This window comes from Pleurodeles waltl, chromosome 1_2 (genome assembly GCF_031143425.1).
Source record: "Pleurodeles waltl isolate 20211129_DDA chromosome 1_2, aPleWal1.hap1.20221129, whole genome shotgun sequence".
Classification (NCBI taxonomy): Eukaryota; Metazoa; Chordata; class Amphibia; order Caudata; family Salamandridae; genus Pleurodeles; species Pleurodeles waltl.
Window position 1 is genome coordinate 1,038,789,148 of NC_090437.1, and position 25,721 is coordinate 1,038,814,868.

The 25,721-nt window shown below is 47.7% G+C and overlaps 1 protein-coding gene across 1 annotated transcript in view; it reads left to right on the forward strand.

Moving 5' to 3' along the window:
- ARAP2 (ArfGAP with RhoGAP domain, ankyrin repeat and PH domain 2) overlaps window positions 1-25,721 on the forward strand; it is a 1,093,539-nt gene that overhangs the window by 290,398 nt on the left and 777,420 nt on the right. Inside the window, exon 10 of the mRNA XM_069202133.1 lies at window positions 4,589-4,695. Coding sequence (XP_069058234.1) covers window positions 4,589-4,695 — 107 coding nt within the window. The remainder of the gene's footprint in view (window positions 1-4,588; window positions 4,696-25,721) is intronic.

The following is a 25,721-nucleotide window of genomic DNA, read 5'->3' on the forward strand; positions in this document are numbered from 1 at the left end:
AAGCAAGCCAATTTTTCATGTGGCTCCTGCCTGCCACTCTTTAGTCTTAAATCCATTTTATGGGTACAGCAGAGTTGAGTTAGAAACTGGAGAGCTAGGCTCGAATCTCAACATCAGCTCAACAGCATGTGATTCTGGGCAAATCATTGAATCTCCATCTGCCTAAAAACAAATACATGTGAAGTTGTGCATTGTAACTGAATGCTCATGTAAAGTGCTCCAATAGTTTAGGGTCGAGTTTTTTATGTCTAAAAACTGCAGAAAAATACACAAAGGTGAAAACAAATCATTTGAGACACACAGATAACCCTTCAGTGTCTGATTTTTACAAGTGAAACCAGAAAAAACTGGATACATCGTGGGTTCCCTGTTTTATTATATGCTCTTGGGCACATATTTTATTTCACCTTAACTCTTGATCTTTATAATCACTTGTAAAAACACTTTTAAACAAGGTCGGATTGGTAAGGCGGGTGGTCAAACAGTACATGGCAATGCACAAGAAGTCACCTGGGCCTAATCAGTCTTGCATGGTGCCTTCAGCCAGGGGCAGATGGGCCTCTGTCTCCCCCTTCTTTTCCGTCTCAGGAGATGTCAGATATTTCACCTGCCCCCTGCCGTTACTTCATGAAGTCATGCGGGCCGGCTTGGGCCAGTACCTATGAGTGTTGGACTTAACTGCAGGGTCATCCACACACTTTTTGCCTTCACCCTCCTTTTTTCTGAACCAATTTTAGTTGGCTTTTAGGACTCTGCACATTCTACCATGGCTAACCAGTGCTAAAGTGCTTGTGCTCACTCCTTAAAACATAGTAGAATTTCACTTGTAAGTCCCTAGTAAAGTGACACTACCTGTGCCCGGGACCTGTGTATTAAATGCTACTAGTGGACCTGCAGCACTAGATGTGCCACCCACTTAAGTAGCCCTTTAAACATGTCTCAGGCCTTGCATTGTAGCCTGTGTATGCAATTTTAAACTGCAATTTTGACCTGGCAAAGTAAACCTTTTACCAGTCCCAAACCTTCTCCTTTTTAATATATTAGTCATCCTTGTTGTAGGCCCAGTGTGCTGTGGTTTTAAAAAGTTGAACATGTACTTGTAGCTTTTACATGTCCGGTTAATGAAATATATTTAAATTTGTTTTTCACTACTGCAAGGCTTACTTTTCTCATAGGATAACTTTGGGATTGCTTTATTTCGTTTAGTAAGCTGTAATTTTCAAATGGGAACAAGTAACCAGTTTATGTTTGCTGTTTTAGAAATTTGTAATGAAACATCCTCTCTTATTTCAAAGCAGGATTTTAAATTACAATTTTGAAAATTCCACTTTGAAAAAGTTTGCATTTTCCTGCCTTAGCCAGTTAGTGCCAATTTTGTGTGATGTTTTTCACTTGCTTACTGTTTGAAGTCTTACCAAAATACTGTACACATTGCCTACAAGTTAATCCTGACTGCTCTGTGCCAAGCTACCAGAGGGTTGAACACAGGTTAATTTAGGGTTGGCTTGTGCCTTATCCTGACAAGCATAGTGGTTGCTGCTTGACCAGGGCTCCTAAACCAGTCAACCAACAACACAATCTCTTTCAGTGTGTGTGGTCTGTTGGTAAGGTTAAATAAAACAACTTTACAGTAAGAATAAGGTCTTTTTAAGCACAGCACTAAGGATGTTATGAATGCATAACATCCTCAGTGCTGATCGTCTCAGTTAATGATGATGATAAATAGTAAGGTACATCAGTTTGGAGACCAGGGGCACCAAGGCTTAACAGTATACCCATGTGTTTACTTACGAGCGATATAAGTTTCTGGATTAAATTTACTATGCCTAAGTATCGGTTAGTATTAAATCATACCTTTACACCTGAGTCATTGAGGGGCTCCATCTTTCATTCACTGTTTAAGAAGGGCAATCGATCTCTGTCTTCAAGCTACTGAAAAGTTACTGTCTTGAGTTTGGATAAGCAAGATTTTAATTGACTCCTGCACAAAGTAATTGAATGGATCAGTAGGAAATAATTGTACATACTTTAGTTGTATTTGTTAGATAATGAGGTACTTGTTAGTACTGGCCTTGTTGGCACACAAGGCGGTAAATGATCAAATGGCAAGTCTACACTGTCTGCCCTGCAGACTTTTTGTCTACCATTGATGTGGTTGAATAACCACTGCCATCGGAGAAATGCAAGTCTTCTGGAATTTCATTGGTATTACTGCGAGCTATAGAGTAACTCTATGCAAATACATTAGTGTGAGTTCTGGAAGAGACAGACATAAAAAAAGAAAAATCTGTGAGGAAATGGAATGGTGATATTGGTGCTTGCTGACATCCTTACTTTTTAATCTCTCTAAAGTGGGGCTGCATTTTCTACAGTAAGAATATTTCCCTAAAAGTTTAAACACCACAAGGAATGAAAACTATATGTAGACAATGTCATTCTTCACCATAGGGCTGTGATGTTGCATTGTTCATTAAATACTCTAGCTTCATATAACACTAAGAATAACCTTGAATTTACCATCACCAGGACTACAAATATTTCCTTTGGTCATAAGAGATTCACTGCATGCTAGTTTATCAATAGCCAAGAAGTTACTAGGAAGACAGCATACAGCTATTTTGACATATGAATAAAGCAGACATTGACACAGAACACAATAATGAGCTTAAATTCAAATTTAGAACTATCTCCTGTGGAGCTTATTTTGGCGTATGAAAAGTTTAAGAATACTTTAAGTCACCACAAAAAATGATTCAAGTGAAATTCAATTCTTCAGTAGCCTATGGTTTGTTCAGTACTAAAATATATTCTTGGTTAGATGCAGAAGTTTGTTCTTTGCTGCACACAGTGTTCTGCCTTCCAAAGGGAGTTTCAAAGACAATACTATGGTTTCAATTTTGTCTGGCAAGTCTGTCTCCTAGATAGGACGCACAGGTGCCCCCTGGTTTAAGAAATCTATTTTTTTGGGTTATACTGACAGGTGTCCCTTGTGAAAAGGGCAAACCAAGGTGGTCTTAATTTATGAAGGAACTTAATGATCCAGGGTTAACAGTAGTGTGTCATTCTGTCTTAATTTGATTTTTAAAGACTTAGCAAATTGAAACTTGAAACTTAAGTCATTTCAATCTTATTTCACAAAACGTCTTTCAACGTGATACTTCTACTTCAGAACATTGTGATTCCTGATTAAGTTGATGCAGCTCAACAGGTCAAACTTGCCATTTAACTGGTGTAACCAGGAGCTCCGGACTTGCCGGGACCGTCCCGGTTTTTCACCCCAGCAGATTTTGTCAGATTTTACTTGTGTCCCAGTTTTTAGAAACAGTCTACTGAAAACAGAGTGAGTAAATATTTTTATGTGTTCCAAAACACGGTTATTTAGGAGATGTTATGAGAAAGTAATTTAATTAATATGTATGATATTGGGTTTAAAAATAGCACTTTATGTATTTTCTTAGCACCTATTCTATGTTTCTTTGCTGATGAGCACTATCATTCTGTGGTATTCGGTTGATGTAAAATTGTAGTCCTATTTTTGTGCAATGTCCAGGATTTTGTTTTTAAATTGTGGTCACCCTACATATAGCTCCCTGTGTTGTAGGCCAGTGGTTCCTAATCTGTGTCCACGGACCCCTAGGGGCCACAAAACCTATTAAGGGGTTCTATCACTGCTCAGAAAATTAAATAATATTAACAGATAGTGTATAAATGAAGTACCAAAATGTAAAATTGAAATTTGTATAAGGTTCTGTATACATGATGGAATCTGAAATTGGAGGCTACAAATTACGTTAGTATCCTCAAATTGATTTGTGGGAGCAGTGTAAGTGCGTCAACCACAATACATTGTGGAAGATTAGTGGCCTTAATTGAATTTAGAAGATCTTCAACCTTTCTATTAAAATTACATTTGTTTTAAATTAAATAATGTATAATTTGTACATCTGTTTCATAAATGTTTACATTTTGTGCATTGTTTTGTGGTTCATATAATCGAGAATGCTTAGGCCCGGGTTCCTGGCTACCAGTAAATACTCAATGGGGGTCCCTGAGTTCCAGTATTGATTAATTGGAGGTTTACAGATGTCAAAAAGTTAAGAACCACTGTTGTAGGCTATGTGATTCTAAGCCTTTTGTTTTGGAAATTGCCCTCTTTCTAGGTCATTTGTTGACTGTGTATATACTTGATGCTTTAAAGTTTCTAAACTATGATTTTCTGTCCGATGAATAGAACATTTGTCTATATTATAAGCACATTTTTGTTTTGTGCCAGTAGCTTGCAAATGTGTTTTCTTGGTGGATAGCCCTTGAAATTTGCAACTCAGTTGTAAATCATGTTTTACCATTCGCAAAACGATATCTTGAGGCATCTGTCATCCATTTTCCCCTAAAAGACAAGGCATTGCACTATACATCTGCAAGGGCTATCGAGCTTTCATCTTCCCTGACCTCCTAATAATAGCAGGTGTCTTCAGGAAAATGTGAGAGATAGTCTGCCCTGGCAATTCCCCCACCTGAGATTTTCAATGCTAATGCTTAATAATTGGTACAGCGAAAAAAAATTCTAATACACTTGTATTTCCTTTAGGATTATAAAGCAGGAATCGCCATCACGAACATACCTCTGAATGTGGCAAACATAAAGCATCTGGATCGTAAAAGCTTTGAGATAACCACACCCTTTAAAAGCTTCAGGTATGGATTTTTTAACTCTTCTTACAGAGAGGTTGTGCAACACACTTCTCATATCTCTTTAACTCTGGAATGAAACAGTGAATCCTCATTTTTTTATTCTTATGTCATGACTTTAATAGTATGGTCCTAATTTTGACTGTGTCATTTAAACGTCATTGTATTCCCTCACCAGGAATTACCGGTATTGCAGAACATTATGATACATAGACGTACCATAGTATTCCTCCAAGTTCTATGCACTTATAAAGGAACTAAGCCTTTGGCCTTGTTCCTCTAAATGGTCATTAAACTCTTTGGTGACTTGCAGCATCCTTACAAATTACCATGAGGGGTATTTTATCCCACATACAATGTGGCAACTTTATTATGTTTAGCAATTTCTAATTTGCCCGAAATGTACAATTGTTATTCACTGCTTTTGTATCCGATGTGGTGCCCTTGCGATGTTAAATTTCAGCAGTACTTTTTCCAAAATAAAGGTACGGCATTTCTGTGTACTTGTTAAGTGACGGACCCTGCATGTGCACATGATTAACGACTTGACAATTTGCAAATTTTAGAACTTGTTATAATCTGAAGTAAACTTAAGTGGTCTCTGCTAAAGTCATGGGCCCTCATTATGACTTCAGTGGACAAAAGTGCCCGTCCGTCTAAGCCTTGCGGTCAGAAAACCGCAAATGCAGTGACCTGACCGTGAGGGCTATTAAGAGTTTCCCGCCTGGTCGGCGATCAGAAACAGAGTTTCCACCTGCCAGCGCAGTGGGAAACAGCCCACAACTTTGACGCTGGCTCATAATAGAGCCTGCGGTAGTGTTGCGGTGCGTCTGGTGCAGCAGCACCCATCGCGCTTTTCACCGTCTGCCAAGCGGACAGTGACAAGCGCGACGGGCCTCTCTCATGGGGGCCTGTGCACTGCCCATTCCAAGTGCATGGGCAGTGCAAGGGGCCCCCAGCACCCCAGCACCGGCAGCTTTTACATGGCGGTGCAACGGCCATGTAAAAGCTGGCGGAGAGGTGACTCTCAATCCCCAGAACTGCCCTTGCGGATTAAGACCGCCTGGCTGTCGGCCGTTGAAAAAGTAGTGGTTCCTGCGGTCCGACCGTGGCACTTACAGCCATGGTCGTAATATGGAGGCTGGACCAATGGACCGCGAGTCTGGCAGTCCTAGGTTTACCAGACTCGTAATGAGGGGCTTAGTGTACATATCGGCAGGACTGTCACAGACTTGAATCCTTGTTTTAGAGGCTCATTAACTGAATGCCATTGTTTGGGATACATTTTATACATGAAGACAGTAAACTTGCTCTGAAATATGCATGGTGGGAGGGAGTTTGGGCTTTTTATGCCTGCAGTACTTCAGGAGCTTTCATCCACTATAGGGAAGAGAAGAACAAAGTCATACCTTTACTATTGCCTTACCCTGCATCTGAACTAGAACATCTTTATAATTGTATATTGGCTAAATTGCCCTGTCCTCTTTAGTAAATTCTCAGCTTCGTAGAGGTGCACATACTTGTGCTGAACACATGTCTTCAATTACTAGTAATTTTTCCCACTCCTTAAGCAGTTGAATGTATCTATAAGGGTTTGAAAAGCATCACGTTCAACACAGATAGCTTCAGGGTCTTGCACACATCGTTAATCTGTACAACTAAACTTAGAGGAGGAGTTCTTCAGCTGAACTCGCAGGTCAGTGTTATTCAGTGAACTAACCAGGAGTGTAGCTTGGTCAGTAGGATGGGGGGCTGTGAGCTCCAGATTTCCCAACAACCACACCGGTACACAATGTTAAAATGCTTCATATGACAAGCAGGGTGCTTAACAGGCATAAGGGGCAGCTGATAGTGGGCAGAATGCGGGTTAATAGAGGTAATGAGTGACAGAAATCAAGTTATTCAGTGAAATAACCAACGTTTTCTAATTCTTTCCAAACAGAGAGAGGGAGAGTGTATGTGTGTTTGTCTGCGTGTGTAAAAGCTTCTGATGAAATCCAACAGACACCTCACCATACCCAACTGAAAGCACCTGTACCCAACTATTTGTCACAAAATACCTTTATTAGGTGGGTGTGCCTATCCCTACTTGCACTTTAAAGCCACTGTCTCGGCACACACACAAAGAAGTTCACACTGGTCCATTGTGTCCAGACATTCTGGGACCAGGGCAGAGAGGCAAGAAATTCTGGACACTTTTCTGGGCAGAAACTATAGACATTTCCTACACTTCAGAGCTGGTGCTAGTCATAAAAACAGGACACTCAGACCCACTCTTCAGTACACTCCAAGACCTGTGAATACTACATAAGGAAGACTTCCTGAGAACTGCCCTGCTGTCTGAGAAGGAAGACTGGACATGATCCCTTCACCCCAGGCTCCATGAAGTCATTCTAATGGTTAGTTGACTGATCTCTTGTTCAAAGACATAACAAGCTCCAGAGGCCTCCCTGCAACTTCGCAGCTGATCTGTTCCAACTGAACCTCAATGGGCCTGAAACTGGACCTACCAGGGCCCTACAGGCCTCTGCAGGTGTTAGTCCTTGTTCCCCAAGAGGAGCCTTCACAGGATGTGAGCCCTTGGTTGGTATCTGAGAAAGTGTTGGGCTTTTGGCCACCTCCAGTGTCCTACATCAACACAAAGCTACGGTGCACCTGGCTCTTCATATCATAGTGACCGGTAACACAAGATCTGCACTTCACTCTACAGTATCAACAGCCTGCAGTGGCCACCAATGCGAAGCTCCAGCGGCGACTGTCCAAAATGTCTGACAGGATCTTCATGATAAAGTGACGACAATCCGCAGCACTCTCACTGCTCCTTGGGGCCTCTTCAAACACAAACTGACTCCTTGCACAGGACTTTGAGAAGGTAACTTCAGCTGGATTAACCTGGCACTTGAATCCAGCCAGTGCTCATCATGGTCAGCCTGTACTTGTGACCTTGGCCCAGTCTTGCACGACCAGATAACTGCAAGTGGCTGTTGGAAATGACCTTCCTGCAGGGTCACCCCCAACCTTTTTGCTTTCCTCCTTCTCTTTTTCTGACCTCATTTTTGTTGGTTTTAGGACTCTGCGCACCTTAGCACTGCCAACCAGTGCTAAAGTGCATATGCTCTCTCCCTTAAAACGTGGTGACATTGGTTCATAACCAATTGGCTTATTTAATCTACTTGTACGTCCCCAGTAAAGTGCACTACATGTGCCAGGGCCTGTAGAATACATGTTACTAGTGGACCTGCAGCACTAATTGTGCCACCCACATAAGTAGCCTCTTAACCATGCCTCAGGCCTGCAATTGCCAGGCCTGTGTGTGCAGTTTCACTGCCACTTCGACTTGGCATTTAAAAGTACTTGCCAAGCCTTAAACTCCCCTTTTTCTACATATAAGTCACCCATAAGGTAGGCCCTAGGTAACCCATAGGGTAGGGTGCTATGTAGGTAAAAGGCAGGACATGTACCTGTGCAGATTATGGGGGTCATTACAACATGGGCGGTAAAAGGCGCTTACCGCCGTGCAGAAGACCGCCAACACACCGCCGCGGCGGCGGGAGCCCGTCACAGCTATTATGACACACATCACGGAATCCGCCGAAATTCAGACACCCACACAACACCGCCACACCAAAGGTCAGCGATAAACATGCGGAAACAAATCCTCCACCTCCACGCCAACAGAAACACGCCCATGCCATTACGACCCACGAATCCGTGCTCAAAATACACACACATCTCCAAAACACAGCCACATTGGACAATTCCAAATACACACACCTGATACCCATACAAACAACACTCCCACACATCCAACACAATATAAAACACACACCCACATCACCCACAAACCCTTACGACCCCAAATTAGAGAGAACGCCATAGAGAGACAGCCCAGAATAGAGAACCCCATCACACAGAGGCACACTACACCATCACCCACACAACATCCACACACAAAACAACACATACCACTACACTCACCACACTCATCAACACATACACCACCCCACACCTCACCCACACCACCCCATGTCACGCCAAAGACACCCCCGCTTCTCTGAGGAGGAGCTCAGGGTCATGGTGGAGGAAATAATCCGGGTAGAGCCACAGCTATTTGGCTCACAGGTACAGCACACATCCATAGCCAGGAAGCTGGAGCTATGGCAAAGAATAGTGGACAGGGTCAACGCTGTGGGACAGCACCCAAGAAATAGGGAGGACATCAGGAAGAGGTGGAACGACCTACTGGGGAAGGTGCGTTCCACGATATCCAGGCACCACATCGCGGTACAGCGGACTGGCGGCGGACCCCCACCTCCTCCCCCACAACTAACAACATGGGAGGAGCAAGTCTTGACCATCTTGCATCCTGAGGGCCTCGCAGGGGTCGTTGGAGGAACAGACACTGGTAAGTCAAATCTTAACTATCATATCCCCCACCTTACCTGCATGCTATCCCACACCCCCACCCTCACACCCTCCCCTATCACCCTAACTCCTCACTAATGTACCCATAACACCAACCACCCATCCCAACCCCAAGACCTGCATGACACAACTAAGCATGGATACCCATCACTAAAGCATGCCCACTGCACATACCCAGAAAACCCCCCAACCATCAGCACACAAGCCCCCACACAGGAATGCCTGCACTGGGGTACACCCACACCCAACCATTGCACACCATGAAACACACACATGCAATAATCATGTACTTATACCCCTGCAGGAACCCGAAGGAACGTCACCACACCAGAGGGTCCAGACAACACCACTCCACCCCCAGAAGAGGCCCACAGTGACGACAGCAGCTCTGCCCTACTGGATCTTGATGACCAGCCCGGACCATCGTGGGCCTCAGGACAGTCAGTTCCCCTTGCCCAGCCATAGCCCAACACCGAACTTCCACCCTCTGGTAACACCAGCCCAGCACCCACCCAGCGGGCCCAAACCTCCCTACCCAGGACAGGTCAATCAGCGGTGTGTCCACCACTACAGGGCACCCAGGCTAACCCACCACCCCAACAACAACAGGGACCTGGGGGCAGTGGTAGTGGGCACACGGTCCAGGGGACGGAGGCACTGGAACACAGGGGAGCTGGGAGGGCTGCTGTGCGACAGAGGGAGGACAGGCCAAGGGAACCTACTCTCAACGAGGCCCTCTCCTCCATAATGGGAGCATACCACCACTCCCAGGAGACGATGGCAACGGTCCTGGACAAGTTGCAGGAGACCCTGCGTCTGCAGGAGGAGCAGTATTTGGGGTTCAGGGAGGAGCTCAGGACAATCGCCTCCGCCCTGGGCACCATTGTAGGGGTGCTGATGGACATTCTAAAGACTTTGAGGGACACCGTGCCACTCCAAGGGGCCCCTGACACTAGCCACGACGATGAAATGCCCACCACCTCCGCTGGCGCTAGTGGACAGGACGCCCCGCCACAGGACCACCACACCAGCACCCCACCCCCTGCAGTCGGACAACCACCACGACCCCCGCCAGGAAATAAGACTACCCTGATTGTCCCCCCACTGTCCCACTTAGTTACCCTGTCCAGATTGCAACTGCCCCAGCTCCACTTCCAATGGCCAGATGTGCAATGTACCTGTGAGACTAATAGACTGGACTCTGCCATGGACATTCTTCCACCATAACCCATCCACATTTCACAACCCCCCTTCATTTTTATGCACTTAAATAAACACCCTTGAAACACTAATAAAACTGGAGTCAGTCTATGATTTTGAACTTTGTATTGTCAATTACAGTGTCAAAAAGGGTTACCCATTGGAAGGCCAACATACCAATGTCACACATCACAAGCCTTTCAAGGGTGCAAGCTGTTGACACATAGGTTACCACATTTGTGAAACTGAAATGGAAGGGGACAACTCAATTAACAAATAGTGAGTGAAATGTAGGTACAGGATAGAGGTAGACGTGTGAAAGTTAATGTAATGTTAAACCTGAAAATGTACTCACCTGTGTCTCACTGGAAATATTGCTGTATGACAGACTCCCTGTTGTCGTTTTCTTCTTCCTCAGCTTCATCCTCATACCTGTCCACACGCTCCACAGCTGCTACAACACCGTCATCTGGATCATCCTCCTGCAGAAAAGGCACATGGCGTCGCAATGCCAAATTATGGAGCATGGAGCAGGCGATGATGATGTCACACACCTTCTTCGGTGAGTAGAATAGGGACCCACCTGTCATATGGAGGCACCTGAACCTGGCCTTCAGGAGGTCGAAGGTACGTTCGATCACCCTCCTAGTCCGCCCATGGGCCTCATTGTACCGTTCCTCTTCCCTGGTCCTGGGATTCCTCACTGGGGTCAATAGCCACGAAAGGTTGGGGTAACCAGAGTCCCCCAATAGCCATACACGGTGCCTGTGGAGTTGACCCATCATATCAGGGATGCTGCTATTCCGCAGGATGTAGGCGTCATGCACAGAGCCAGGGAACATAGCATTTACCTGCGAGATGTACTGGTCTGCCAAACAGACCATCTGGACATTCATCGAATGATAACTCTTCCTGTTCCTGTACACCTGTTCACTCCTGCGGGAGGGGACCAGAGCTACCTGGGTCCCATCAATAGCACCTATGACGATGGGGATATGTCCAAGGGCATAGAAGTCACCTTTAACTGTAGGCAAATCCTCCATTTCAGGGAAAATGATGTATCTCCTTACGTGTTTCAGCAGGACAGCCAACACTCTGGACACAACGTTTGAAAACATAGGCTGGGACATCCCTGATGCCATGTCCACAGAAGTCTGAAATGACCCACTTGCAAGGAAATGGAGCACTGACAGCACCTGCACGTCAGGGGGGATTCCAATCGGATGGCGGATTGGTGACATCAGGTCTGGCTCCAACTGGGTACATAGTTCCTGGATTGTGGCACGGTCAAACCGGTAGGTCACGATTAAATGTCTCTCTTCCATTGTCAACAGGTCCACCAGCGGTCGGTACACCGGAGGATTCCGCCATCTTCTCATATGTCCCAGCTGACGGTGCCTAAGAAGGACAACAGCGAAGAACCAGTCACTATTGTAGGAAAGTACCATCTTGCCTGGCATGTTACCCCCATATTTCACTGTAGTTATGTTGTTTTAGTTGTATGTGTCACTGGGACCCTGCCAGCCAGGGCCCCAGTGCTCATAAGTGTGCCCTGTATGTGTTACCTGTGTTATGACTAACTGTCTCACTGAGGCTCTGCTATTCAGAACCTCAGTGGTTATGCTCTCAAATTTTCTTTCCAAATTGTCACTAACAGGCTAGTGACCAATTTCACCAATTTACATTGGCATACTGGAACACCCTTATAATTCCCTAGTATATGGTACTGAGGTACCCAGGGTATTGGGGTTCCAGGAGATCCCTATGACCTGCAGCATTTTTTGTGCCACCCATAGGGAGATCTGACAATTCTTACACAGGCCTGCCAGTGCAGCCTGAGTGAAATATCGTCCACGTTATTTCACAGCCATTTACCACTGCACTTAAGTAACTTATAAGTCACCTATATGTCTAACCTTTACCTGGTAAAGGTTGGGTGCTAAGTTACTTAGTGTGTGGGCACCCTGGCACTAGCCAAGGTGCTCCCACATTGTTCAGGGCAAATTCCCTGGACTTTGTGAGTGCGGGGACACCATTACACGCGTGCACTATACATATGTCACAACATATGTGTAGCGTCACAATGGTAACTCCAAACATGGCCATGTAACATGTCTAAGACCATGGAATTGTCACCCCAATGCCATTCTGGCATTGGGGAGACAATTCCATGATCCCCGAGTCTCTAGCTCAGACCCGGGTACTGCCAAACTGCCTTTCCCGGGGTTTCACTGCAGCTGCTGCTGCTGCCAACCCCTCAGACAGGTTTCTGCCCTCCTGGGGCCCAGCCAGGCCTGGCCCAGGAAGGCAGAACAAAGGACTTCCTCAGAGAGAGGGTGTTACACCCTCTCCCTTTGGAAAAAGGTGTCAGGCTGGGGAGGAGTAGCCTCCCCCAGCCTCTGGAAATGCTTTGATGGGCACAGATGGTGCCCATCTCTGCATAAGCCAGTCTGCACCGGTTCAGGGATCCCTCAGCCCTGCTCTGGCGCGAAACTGGACAAAGGAAAGGGGAGTGACCACTCCCCTGACCTGCACCTCCCCTGGGAGGTGCCCAGAGCTCCTCCAGTGTGCTCCAGACCTCTGCCATCTTGGAAACAGAGGTGCTGCTGGCACACTGGACTGCTCTGAGTGGCCAGTGCCAGCAGGTGACGTCAGAGACTCCTTCTGATAGGCTCCTTCAGGTGTTGCTAGCCTATCCTCTCTCCTAAGTAGCCAAACCTCCTTTTCTGGCTATTTAGGGTCTCTGCTTTGGGGAATTCCTTAGATAACGAATGCAAGAGCTCATCAGAGTTCCTCTGCATCTCTCTCTTCACCTTCTGCCAAGGAATCGACTGCTGACCGCGCTGGAAGCCTGCAAAACTGCAACAAAGTAGCAAAGACGACTACTGCGACCTTGTAACGCTGATCCAGCCGCCTTCTCGACTGTTTTCCTGGTGGTGCATGCTGTGGGGGTAGTCTGCCTCCTCTCTGCACTAGAAGCTCCAAAGAAATCTCCCATGGGTCGACGGAATCTTCCCCCTGCAACCGCAGGCACCAAACACCTGCATCACCAGTCCTCTGGGTCTCCTCTCAGCACGACGAGCGAGGTCCCTTGAACTCAGCAACTCTGTCCAAGTGACTCCCACAGTCCAGTGACTTTTCAGTCCAAGTTTGGTGGAGGTAAGTCCTTGCCTCCCCACGCTAGACTGCATTGCTGGGAACCGTGTGTTTTGCAGCTACTCCGGCTCCTGTGCACTCTTCCAGGATTTCCTTTGTGCACAGCCAAGCCTGGGTCCCAGGCACTCTAACCTGCATTGCACAACCTCCTGAGTTGTCCTCCGGCTTCGTGGGACCCTCTTGTGCAACTTCGGGTGAGCTCCGGTTCACTCCACTTCGTAGTGCCTGTTCCGGCACTTCTGCGGGTGCTGCTGGCTTCTGAGTGGGCTCTTTGTCTTGCTGGATGCCCCCTCTGTCCCCTCACGCAATTGGCGACATCCTGGTCCCTCCCGGGCCACAGCAGCATCCAAAAACCCTAACCTCGACCCTTGCATCTAGCAAGGCTTGTTTGCGGTCTTTCTGCACGGAAACACCTCTGCATGACTCTTCACGACGTGGGACATCCATCCTCCAAAGGGGACGTTTCTAGCTCTTGTCGTTCTTGCAGAATCCACAGCTTCTACCATCCGGTGGCAGCTTCTTTGCACCCACAACTGGCATTTCCTGGGCATCTGATCACTCCCGACTTGATCGTGACTTTTGGACTTGGTCCCCTTGTTCCACAGATACTCTCGTCAGGAAATCCATTGTTGTTGCATTGCTGGTGTTGGTCTTTCCTGCAGAATTCCCCTATCACGACTTCTGTGCTCTTTGGGAACTTAGGTGCACTTTGCACCCACTTTTCAAGGTCTTGGGGTGGGCTATTTTTCTAACCCTCACTGTTTTCTTACAATCCCAGCGACCCTCTAGAAGGTCACATACGTTTGGGGTCCATTCGTGGTCGCATTCCACTTCTAGAGTATATGGTTTGTGTTGCCCCTATCCCTATGTGCCCACATTGCATTCTATTGTGACTATACATTGTTTGCACTGTTTCCTATTGCTATTACTGCATATTTTGGTATTGTGTGCATATATCTTGTGTATATTTGCTATCCTCATACTGAGGGTACTCACTGAGATACTTTGGCATATTGTCATAAAAATAAAGTACCTTTATTTTTAGTATATCTGTGTATTGTGTTTTCTTATGATATTGTACATATGACACTAGTGGTACTGTAGGAGCTTCACTCGTCTCCTAGTTCAGCCTAAGCTGCTCTGCTAAGCTACCTTTTCTATCAGCCTAAGCTGCTAGACACCCCTCTACTCTAATAAGGGATACCTGGGCCTGGTGCAAGGTGTAAGTACATCTTGGTACCCACTACAAGCCAGTCCAGCCTCCTACATTGGTTGTGCAGTGGTGGGATAAGTACTTTGCAACTACCTACCACTTTGTCATATTGTACTTTTCATAAGAGAAAAATATATAAAACAAGTTTAGTGTATGTACATCTAACCAAAACGTTTTGCTTTTCTTCTCTCACTTCTTTGATAAGTGCTGAAAAGTACCTCTAAAACTTTCAAAAAGTTCTTAAAAAGTTTTTAAAGTTTTTTTAATGTTCTTTAAAAAGTTCTAAAAACTTTTTCTTTCTTTTTCTGTCCCTTAAACACTTTCTAAAATGTCTGGCACAGATCAAACTGTTGATCTGTCCAAACTTGCTTATGATCACCTTAGCTGGAAAGGAGCAAGGAGTCTCTGCGTTGAAAGAGGTTTAGGGGTAGGGAAGAATCCCTCTAGAGAACTGTTGGTTAATATGCTCATTGAACAAGATAAGACCTTAGTTGGCACTTCTGTTGAGAAATTAGCTGATGTTTCCCAATCTGACCCTGGGGCACCCCTAGCAAAAGATTTAGAAGGGAACCTTCCCAACCTGCCCATTAGCAGGCCACCTAGCAATGCTGGTACTAATGTGAGTTCTCATCACAGTAGAAGTATTACTTCTGTTAGCCAGGTTGTTAGAGTGCCATCTGTTAGGGCCAGGTCTCCCTCTGTTCATTCTCACCATACTTCTGTTTCAAGGCATGCTACACCCACCCACCCTGATGACAGAGTGTTAGAAAGGGAGCTCAATCGATTGAGAGTGGAAGAATCCAGGCTGAAGCTCAAGAAGCAACAGCTGGATTTAGATAGGCAGTCCTGTGATTTAGAAAAAGAAAGCATGAGGTTGGGGTTAGGACCCCATGGTGGCAGCAACAGTATTCCAAATAGTCATCCTGTAAAAGAGCATGATTCTAGGAATCTGCACAAGATAGTTCCCCCTTACAAGGAGGGGGATGACATTAACAAGTGGTTTGCTGCACTTGAGAGGGCCTGTGTTGTACAGGAGTTCCCTCAAAGGCAGTGGGCTGCTATCCTATGGCTATCTTTCAGTGGAAAGGGTAGGGATAGGCTCCTTACTGTTAAAGAAAGTGAAGCCAATAATTTTACAGTTCTTAAGAATGCACTCCTTGATGGTTATGGCTTAACCACTGAACAGTACAGGATCAAGTTCAGAGAAACCAAAAAGGAGTCTTCACAAGACTGGGTAGACTTTGTTGACCATTCAGTGAAGGCCTTGGAGGGGTGGTTACATGGCAGTAAAGTTTCTGACTATGAAAGCCTGTATAATTTAATCCTGAGAGAGCATATTCTTAATAATTGTTTGTCTGATTTGTTACACCAGTACCTGGTAGACTCTGATCTGACCTCTCCCCAAGAATTGGGAAAGAAGGCAGACAAATGGGTCAGAACAAGGGTGAACAGAAAAGTTCATACAGGGGGGGACAAGGATGGCAAGAAGAAGGATGGTAAGTCTTCTGACAAGGGTGGGGACAAATCTAAAAATGAGCCTTCATCAGGCCCACAAAAACACTCTGGTGGGGGTGGTGGGCCCAAATCCTCTTCAAATCAAAACAAAGAAAAGAAACCATGGTGCTATTTATGTAAAATAAAAGGCCATTGGACAACAGTTCCCAGTTGTCCAAAGAAAAGCACCAAGCCTCCTACCACTACAACCCCTGCTGCTACACCTAGTGCCCCTAGCAATAGCATTGGTGGTGGGAGCAAACCTACTAATAGCCAATCCAAGGGAGTAGCTGGGCTCACTTTTGGTAACTTAGTTGGGGTTGGTCTTGTTAGGGAGACCACAGAGGCTGTGTTAGTCTCTGAGGGGGCCATTGAGTTGGCCACCTTAGTTGATTGTCCCCTTAATATGGATAAGTACAAGCAACTACCCCTAATAAATGGTGTTGAAGTTCAGGCCTACAGGGACACAGGTGCCAGTGTTACAATGGTAATAGAGAAACTGGCCCACCCTGAACAACAACTACTTGGTCTCCAGTACCAAGTGACTGATGCTCATAACAACACTCTTAGCCACCCCATGGCTGTTGTGAATCTCAACTGGGGGGGCGTTACTGGTCCAAAGAAAGTTGTGGTTGCCTCAGATTTACCTGTAGACTGTCTACTAGGGAACGATTTAGAGACATCAGCTTGGGCAGAAGTGGAGTTGGAGGCTCATGCAGCAATGCTGGGCATTCCAGGGCATATTTTTGCTTTAACCAGGGCTCAGGCCAAAAAGCAAAAAGGACAGGGTGACTTGGATCGTGGAAGAATGGACAAAGTGCTCCCTAAAGCTAGGGTTAGTAAAGGTAAAACACTACCTACTATCCCTCCCTCTACAGTGGATTCAACTTCTGAGGAAGAAGAATTTCCACCCTGTGCAGAACCCACACCAGAGGAGCTGGAAGCAGACACTGCTGAGCTTTTGGGTGAAGGGTGGCCTGCCAGGGAGGAGCTGAGTGTGGCACAGCATACCTGTCCCACACTAGAGGGTCTAAGGCAGCAAGCTGTCAAACAAGCAAATGGGGATGTCAGTGACTCTCACAGAGTTTACTGGGAGGATAACCTTTTGTATACTGAAGCAAGGTATCCAAAACCTGGAGCTGCCAGGAGATTGGTGATTCCTCAGGAATACAGAAAGTTCCTCCTAACTCTAGCCCACGACATTCCCTTAGCTGGACATTTGGGGCAAATGAAAACTTGGGACAGGCTTGTTCCCTTGTTTCATTGGCCTAGAATGTCAGAGGACACAAAGGAATTTTGTAAGTCCTGTGAAACCTGTCAAGCCAGTGGCAAGACAGGTGGCACTCCAAAGGCACCCCTTATTCCACTGCCTGTGGTTGGGGTTCCCTTTGAAAGGGTAGGGGTTGACATAGTTGGCCCCCTTGACCCTCCTACTGCTTCAGGCAATAGGTTTATCTTGGTGGTAGTGGACCATGCCACCAGATATCCTGAAGCAATTCCTCTAAGGACCACTACAGCTCCTGCAGTGGCAAAGGCCCTCCTGGGAATCTTTTCCAGGGTGGGCTTCCCAAAAGAGGTGGTATCAGACAGGGGAATTAATTTCATGTCTGCTTACTTAAAGGCCATGTGGAAGCAATGTGGTGTGACGTACAAGTTCACTACACCCTATCATCCACAAACAAATGGACTGGTTGAGAGGTTTAATAAAACTCTCAAAGGAATGATAATGGGACTCCCTGAAAAACTCCGCAGGAGATGGGATGTCCTGTTACCTTGCCTCCTTTTTGCTTACAGGGAGGTACCCCAGAAAGGAGTGGGCTTCAGCCCCTTTGAACTCCTATTTGGACACCCTGTAAGAGGTCCTCTAACACTTGTGAAGGAGGGATGGGAACAACCTTTAAAAGCTCCTAAGCAAGACATAGTGGACTATGTACTTGGCCTAAGATCTAGGATGGCTGAGTACATGAAAAAGGCCAGTAAAAACCTTCAGGCCAGCCAAGAGCTCCAAAAGCATTGGCATGACCAGAAGGCTGTTTTGGTTCAGTACCAACCAGGGCAGAAAGTGTGGGTCTTGGAGCCTGTGGCCCTAAGAACACTCCAAGACAAATGGAGTGGACCCCACATTATTGTTGAGAAAAAGGGTGAAGTCACCTACTTAGTTGACTTAGGCACTGCCAGGAGTTCCCTTAGGGTACTCCATGTCAATCGCCTGAAACCCTACTATGACAGGGCTGATCTCACCCTGCTCATGGCAACAGATGAAGGACAGGAAGAAGAGAGTGACCCTTTCCCTGATCTCTTCTCTTCCACAGAACAAGATGCTCTAGTGGAAGGTGTAGTTTTGGCAGATTGTCTTACTGCTGAGCAGAAAGACCACTGCATAAATCTCCTGGGTCAGTTTTCTGAACTCTTCTCTACTGTGCCAGGCACCACTTCTTGGTGTGAGCACACTATAAATACTGGAGACAGCTTGCCTGTCAAAAGTAAGATCTATAGGCAGCCTGACCATGTCAGAGACTGCATAAAGCAAGAAGTGCAGAAAATGCTTGAACTGGGAGTGGTTGAGCACTCTGAAAGTCCATGTGCCTCTCCTGTGGTACTTGTACCAAAACCTCATTCCAAAGATGGTAAAAGGGAAATTAGATTTTGTGTTGACTACAGAGATCTCAACCAGGTAACCAAAACTGATGATCACCCTATACCCAGGGCAGATGAGCTAATAGATACACTGGCATCTGCCAAGTATCTAAGCACCTTTGATTTGACTGCAGGGTATTGGCAGATCAAGTTATCAGAGGATGCAAAAGCAAAAACTGCATTTTCAACCATTGGAGGCCATTACCAATTCACAGTAATGTTTTTTGGATTGAAAAATGCACCTGCCACTTTTCAAAGATTGGTGAACACAGTCCTGCAAGGGCTGGAAGCTTTTAGTGCAGCATATCTAGATGATATAGGTGTCTTTAGCTCCAGCTGGGATGATCACCTGGTCCACCTATGGAAAGTTTTAGAGGCCCTGCAAAAGGCAGGCCTCACTATCAAGGCTTCAAAGTGCCAGATAGGGCAGGGGAAAGTGGTTTATCTGGGACACCTGGTAGGTGGAGAACAGATTGCACCACTTCAGGGGAAAATCCAAACTATTATAGATTGGGTTCCCCCTACAACCCAGACTCAAGTGTGAGCCTTTTTAGGCCTCACTGGGTACTACAGGAGGTTCATAAAGAACTATGGCTCCATTGCAGCCCCTCCTAATGACCTCACATCTAAGAAAATGCCTAAAAAGGTATTATGGACAGCAAACTGTCAGAAAGCTTTTGAGGAGCTGAAGCAGGCCATGTGCTCTGCACCTGTCCTGAAATGCCCCTGTTACTCCAAAAAATTCATTGTCCAAACTGATGCATCTGAATTAGGGGTAGGGGCAGTCTTATCACAACTTAATTTTGAGGGCCAGGATCAACCTGTTGCTTTTATCAGCAGGAGGTTGACCCCTAGAGAAAAGCGTTGGTTTGCCATAGAGAGGGAGGCCTTTGCTGTGGTCTGGGCACTGAAGAAGTTGAGGCCATACCTGTTTGGCACTCACTTCATTGTTCAGACAGACCACAAACCTCTACTTTGGCTAAAACAAATGAAAGGTGAAAATCCTAAATTGTTGAGGTGGTCCATATCCCTACAGGAAATGGACTATACAGTGCAACATAGACCTGGGAGTACCCACTCCAATGCAGATGGACTCTCCAGATATTCCCACTTAGACAATGAAGACTCATCAGGTCATGGCTAGTCTTATTGTCCTTCGTTTGGGGGGGGGTTGTGTAGGAAAGTACCATCTTGCCTGGCATGTTACCCCCATATTTCACTGTATATATGTTGTTTTAGTTGTATGTGTCACTGGGACCCTGCCAGCCAGGGCCCCAGTGCTCATAAGTGTGCCCTGTATGTGTTACCTGTGTTATGACTAACTGTCTCACTGAGGCTCTGCTATCTAGAACCTCAGTGGTTATGCTCTCTCATTTTCTTTCCAAATTGTCACTAACAGGCTAGTGACCAATTTCACCAATTTACATTGGCATACTGGAACACCCTTATAATTCCCTAGTATATGGTACTGAGGTACCCAGGGTATTGGGGTTCCAGGAGATCCCTATGGGCTGCAGCATTTCTTGTGCCACCCATAGGGAGATCTGACAATTCATACACAGGCCTGCCAGTGCAGCCTGAGTGAAATAACGTCCACGTTATTTCACAGCCATTTACCACTGCACTTAAGTAACTTATAAGTCACCTATATGTCTAACCTTTACCTGGTAAAGGTTGGGTGCTAAGTTACTTAGTGGGTGGGCACCCTGGCACTAGCCAAGGTGCTCCCACATTGTTCAGGGCAAATTCCCTGGACTTTGTGAGTGCGGGGACACCATTACACACGTGCACTATACATATGTCACAACATATGTGTAGCATCACAATGGTAACTCCGAACATGGCCATGTAACATGTCTAAGATCATGGAATTGTCACCCCAATGCCATTCTGGCATTGGGGAGACAATTCCATGATCCCCCGAGTCTCTAGCTCAGACCCGGGTACTGCCAAACTGCCTTTCCCGGGGTTTCACTGCAGCTGCTGCTGCTGCCAACCCCTCAGACAGGTTTCTGCCCTCCTGGGGTCCAGCCAGGCCTGGCCCAGGAAGGCAGAACAAAGGACTTCCTCAGAGAGAGGGTGTTACACCCTCTCCCTTTGGAAAAAGGTGTCAGGACTGGGGAGGAGTAGCCTCTCCCAGCCTCTGAAAATGCTTTGATGGGCACAGATGGTGCCCATCTCTGCATAAGCCAGTCTGCGCCGGTTCAGGGATCCCTCAGCCCTGCTCTGGCGCGAAACTGGACAAAGGAAAGGGGAATGACCACTCCCCTGACCTGCACCTCCCCTGGGAGGTGCCCAGAACTCCTCCAGTGTGCTCCAGACCTCTGCCATCTTGGAAACAGAGGTGCTGCTGGCACACTGGACTGCTCTGAGTGGCCATTGCCAGCAGGTGACGTCAGGGACTCCTTCTGATAGGCTCCTTCAGGTGTTGCTAGCCTATCCTCTCTCCTAAGTAGCCAAACCTCCTTTTCTGGCTATTTAGGGTCTCTGCTTTGGGGAATTCCTTAGATAACGAATGCAAGAGCTCATCAGAGTTCCTCTGCATCTCTCTCTTCACCTTCTGCCAAGGAATCGACTGCTGACCGCGCTGGAAGCCTGCAAAACTGCAACAAAGTAGCAAAGACGACTACTGCGACCTTGTAACGCTGATCCTGCCGCCTTCTCGACTGTTTTCCTGGTGGTGCATGCTGTGGGGGTAGTCTGCCTCCTCTCTGCACTAGAAGCTCCGAAGAAATCTCATGTGGGTCGACGGAATCTTCCCCCTGCAACCGCAGGCACCAAAGAACTGCATCACCGGTCCTCTGGGTCTCCTCTCAGCACGACGAGCGAGGTCCTTTGAACTCAGCAACTCTGTCCAAGTGACTCCCATAGTCCAGTGACTATTCAGTCCAAGTTTGGTGGAGGTAAGTCCTTGCCTCCCCACGCTAGACTGCATTGCTGGGAACCGCGTGTTTTGCAGCTACTCCGGCTCCTGTGCACTCTTCCAGGATTTCCTTTGTGCACAGCCAAGCCTGGGTCCCCAGCACTCTAACCTGCATTGCACAACCTCATGAGTTGTCCTCCGGCTTCGTGGGACCCTCTTGTGCAACTTCGGGTGAGCTCCGGTTCACTCCACTTCGTAGTGCCTGTTCCGGCACTTCAGCGGGTGCTGCTTGCTTCTGAGTGGGCTCTTTGTCTTGCTGGACACCCCCTCTGTCCCCTCACGTAATTGGGGACATCCTGGTCCCTCCTGGGCCACAGCAGCATCCAAAAACCCTAACTGCAACCCTTGCAGCTAGCAAGGCTTGTTTGCGGTCTTTCTGCACGCAAACACCTCTGCACGACTCTTCACGACGTGGGACTTCCATCCTCTAAAGGGGAAGTTTCTAGCCCTTGTCGTTCTTGCAGAATCCACAGCTTCTACCATCCGGTGGCAGCTTCTTTGCACCCACAGCTGGCATTTCCTGGGCATCTGCCCACTCCCGACTTGATCGTGACTTTTGGACTTGGTCCCCTTGTTCCACAGGTAATCTAATCAGGAAATCCATCGTTGTTGCATTGCTGGTGTTGGTCTTTCCTGCAGAATTCCCCTATCACGACTTCTGTGCTCTTTGGGGAACTTAGGTGCACTTTGCACCCACTTTTCAGGGTCTTGGGGTGGGCTAGTTTCTAACCCTCACTGTTTTCTTACAGTCCCAGCGACCCTCTACAAGGTCACATAGGTTTGGGGTCCATTCGTGGTTTGCATTCCACTTCTAGAGTATATGGTTTGTGTTGCCCCTATCCCTATGTGCCCCCATTGCATTCTGTTGTGACTATACATTGTTTGCACTGTTTTCTATTGCTATTACTGCATATTTTGGTATTGTGTACATATATCTTGTGTATATTTGCTATCCTCATACTGAGGGTACTCACTGAGATACTTTGGCATATTGTCATAAAAATAAAGTACCTTTATTTTTAGTATATCTGTGTATTGTGTTTTCTTATGATATTGTGCATATGACACTAGTGGTACTGTAGGAGCTTCTCTCGTCTCCTAGTTCAGCCTAAGCTGCTCTGCTAAGATACCTTTTTTATCAGCCTAAGCTGCTAGACACCCCTCTACACCAATAAGGGATACCTGGGCCTGGTGCAAGGTGTAAGTACCTCTTGGTACCCACTACAAGCCAGTCCAGCCTCCTACAACTATTCCTCCAGGTATGTACCCACAGTTACACACAAGACTAAACCACTCACAAAACCCCTTCCTGTATGTGTGTTGATTATAGGCCTATGTGTGACACAGTAGTAAACGAAGCCATGTGGGCCCCTGAAATGGTGGCTGCCTGACCTCTAAACTGGGACAATGGGATTGTGGGGTAACTGCGCTGGTGTTGGACACCGTCGCGGTAGGCAGTCGTAGAGTGCGGCGCAATGCTGCATTGGTTAACATTGGACCCTATGGGTCCCAGGAGCCAATGAACAGGTGCGCCGCGGACGTCACCACCATTTTCTATCTCTTCAATCACTAGATACCTGACCTTCGACAGGAGAGGACCTACACTGCTAATGCTGCTGTGACCTCGGTCTGGAAGCGACGATGGCTGCTGCATCTGGGGAAAGGGCCCCTGCCTTCACTGCACAGGAGTTGGAGAAACTTGTGGATGGGGTCCTCCCCAGTACATGCTACTCTACGGTCCTCCAGACCAACAGGTCAGTACACAGGGAGCACGTTGGATGGGCTATGCCTGGGTGGAGAGGGCTGGTTGGAAGAGAGAAGGGTGCAGAGTTCATAGAACAGAAATGCATGGGAATGAATGTGCCACATGGCCAGAGTAGGGAGGGGGCCACTCACATTGACGGTGCAGTAGGTAATGACTGTTCCTCTTTCCTTGTGCATGTCATGTAGGTCAGCGCCCACCAGAAGAGGGACATTTGGCGTGCCATCGCCAACGAAGTCTGGACCCTGGGGGCACACCAGAGATGGGGCACCCACTGCCGTAAGAGATGGGAGGACATTCGCCGCTGCAGCAAGAAGACAGCGGAGGCTCAGCTGGGGATGGCCTCCCAACGTGGGAGGGGTGCCCGTCGCACCATGACCCCCCTGATGTTCCGGATCCTGGCGGTGGCCTACCCGGAGTTGGATGGGCGCTTAAGGACATCACAGCAGACACAAGGGGGTGAGTACAACCTCATTCTGTGGACTTTGCGTGCAGTGGAGGTGTCTGGGTGGGGAAGGTGGGTTGTGGGTGTCCCTAGGCCAGGGCGAGTTAGGTAGGCAAGGCCCCTCCGTAATGTAGGCCATGTGGCACTCTACCCCACCTCAGAACAGTGGCAAGTTGATGAATAGTTACCCCTTTGCCATCCATGTGCACATATTTCTACCATTGCCATGTAGGCCATATCCCAGAAATTGCATGTGCAGAGGGCAGGAGCACGGCGTAATGCATGGGGCTGCTGCGTCTGTCTTGTCCGCCAACGGTAGCGGTATGCCATGCACTAAAACTCTCTTTCTTCTGTCTCCCCCCCTTTTCCTCCTCTCCCTGTCCTTTTGTACATCAGCATCATCAGGCGGAGGTACAGTGGCACCGGAGCACGAGGGAGCTGCATCCCACATGGCCATGGAGGGCCACACCACAGACTCTGAATGCACCAGTGGGACGGAGGGCGAGGGGAGCTTCACGTCGGCCACAGGATCACCAACCAGCGACACTGACTCGTCCGCCGATGTGAGCTCCCCTGTGGTGGCGGCACCATCTGTGCGCCCCACTTCTACAGGTACTGCCGCCACCTCCCCTACCAGCACCGCCCTCCCAGAAGCCCCTCAGCGTTCGCCCCGTGCCCGCTCACCCAGGAGGGTGGGCATCACCTTCGCCCCAGGCACCTCAGGCCCTGCCCCAGTCACCCTTGCTGCCCTCAGTGAGGAGGCCATTGACCTCCTCAGGTCACTCACTGTTGGGCAGTCTACCATTGTGAATGCCATCCAGGGTGTAGAACGAGAGTTGCAACACGGTAATGCATTCCTGGAGGGCATTAATTCTGGTCAGACTGTCCTTCAGCGAACCCTGCAATCTCTGGCCTCAGCACTGATGGCAGCCATTGTCCCTGTGTCCAGCCTCCCCCCTCCAACTTCCTCCACCCAGACCCAATCCCCTGTACCCCAGCCCATCCCAAGCACACCATCAGACCAGCAGGCACACAAGTCAACACACACAAGTAGCTCAAGCAAACATAGGCACCACACACACCACAGGCACTCACACAAGCATCACACCCATACAGACACAGCAACATCCACTGTCTCCACTGTGGTCCCCCTCCTCCTCTTCTCCCTCCTCCCTCCCAGTCTCGTCTACACACACCTGCATGCACCACATCTACAGACACTAGGACTCGCACCAGGACACCCAGCACCACAAGCCGCTCACCTGCACTCATCACCCCCACTGCCATTTACACGTCCCCTGTGTCCTCTCCCAGTGTGTCTGTGACACCCCCTCCCAAAGTACCCAAATGCTGGCAATCACTCACCCAACATCCATCCACCTCACAACAGCCTCCAGTACCTGCACCTGCACCCAAAACACCTGAAGTAACACCTCCTACAACCACCTACTCTTCCTCTACTCCCAGACCCCCTCCAACTACCCATCCCAGTGTCTGTCAGAAACTTTCCCTATGTCAAATTGACCTTTTTGCCCCCACCTCCCCTCCTTCAATTCATCAGTCCCGTCGTAGCGCCTCAGCCAAAAAGCCTCCAGTACCCGTGGTGCGTGTTCCAGGTTTTTGGAGTGCACCGTCCACCAGGGCAGGCAGTAGGACCCGGAGCCAAGGCACTGGCAGCCCACCCCCTGTAAAAGCTCTGAAATTGGAGAGTGGACGACTGGACCGTGTCAAGACTCTTGGTGGGACTACAACTGAAATGGAATCAAAGGCGATTGGT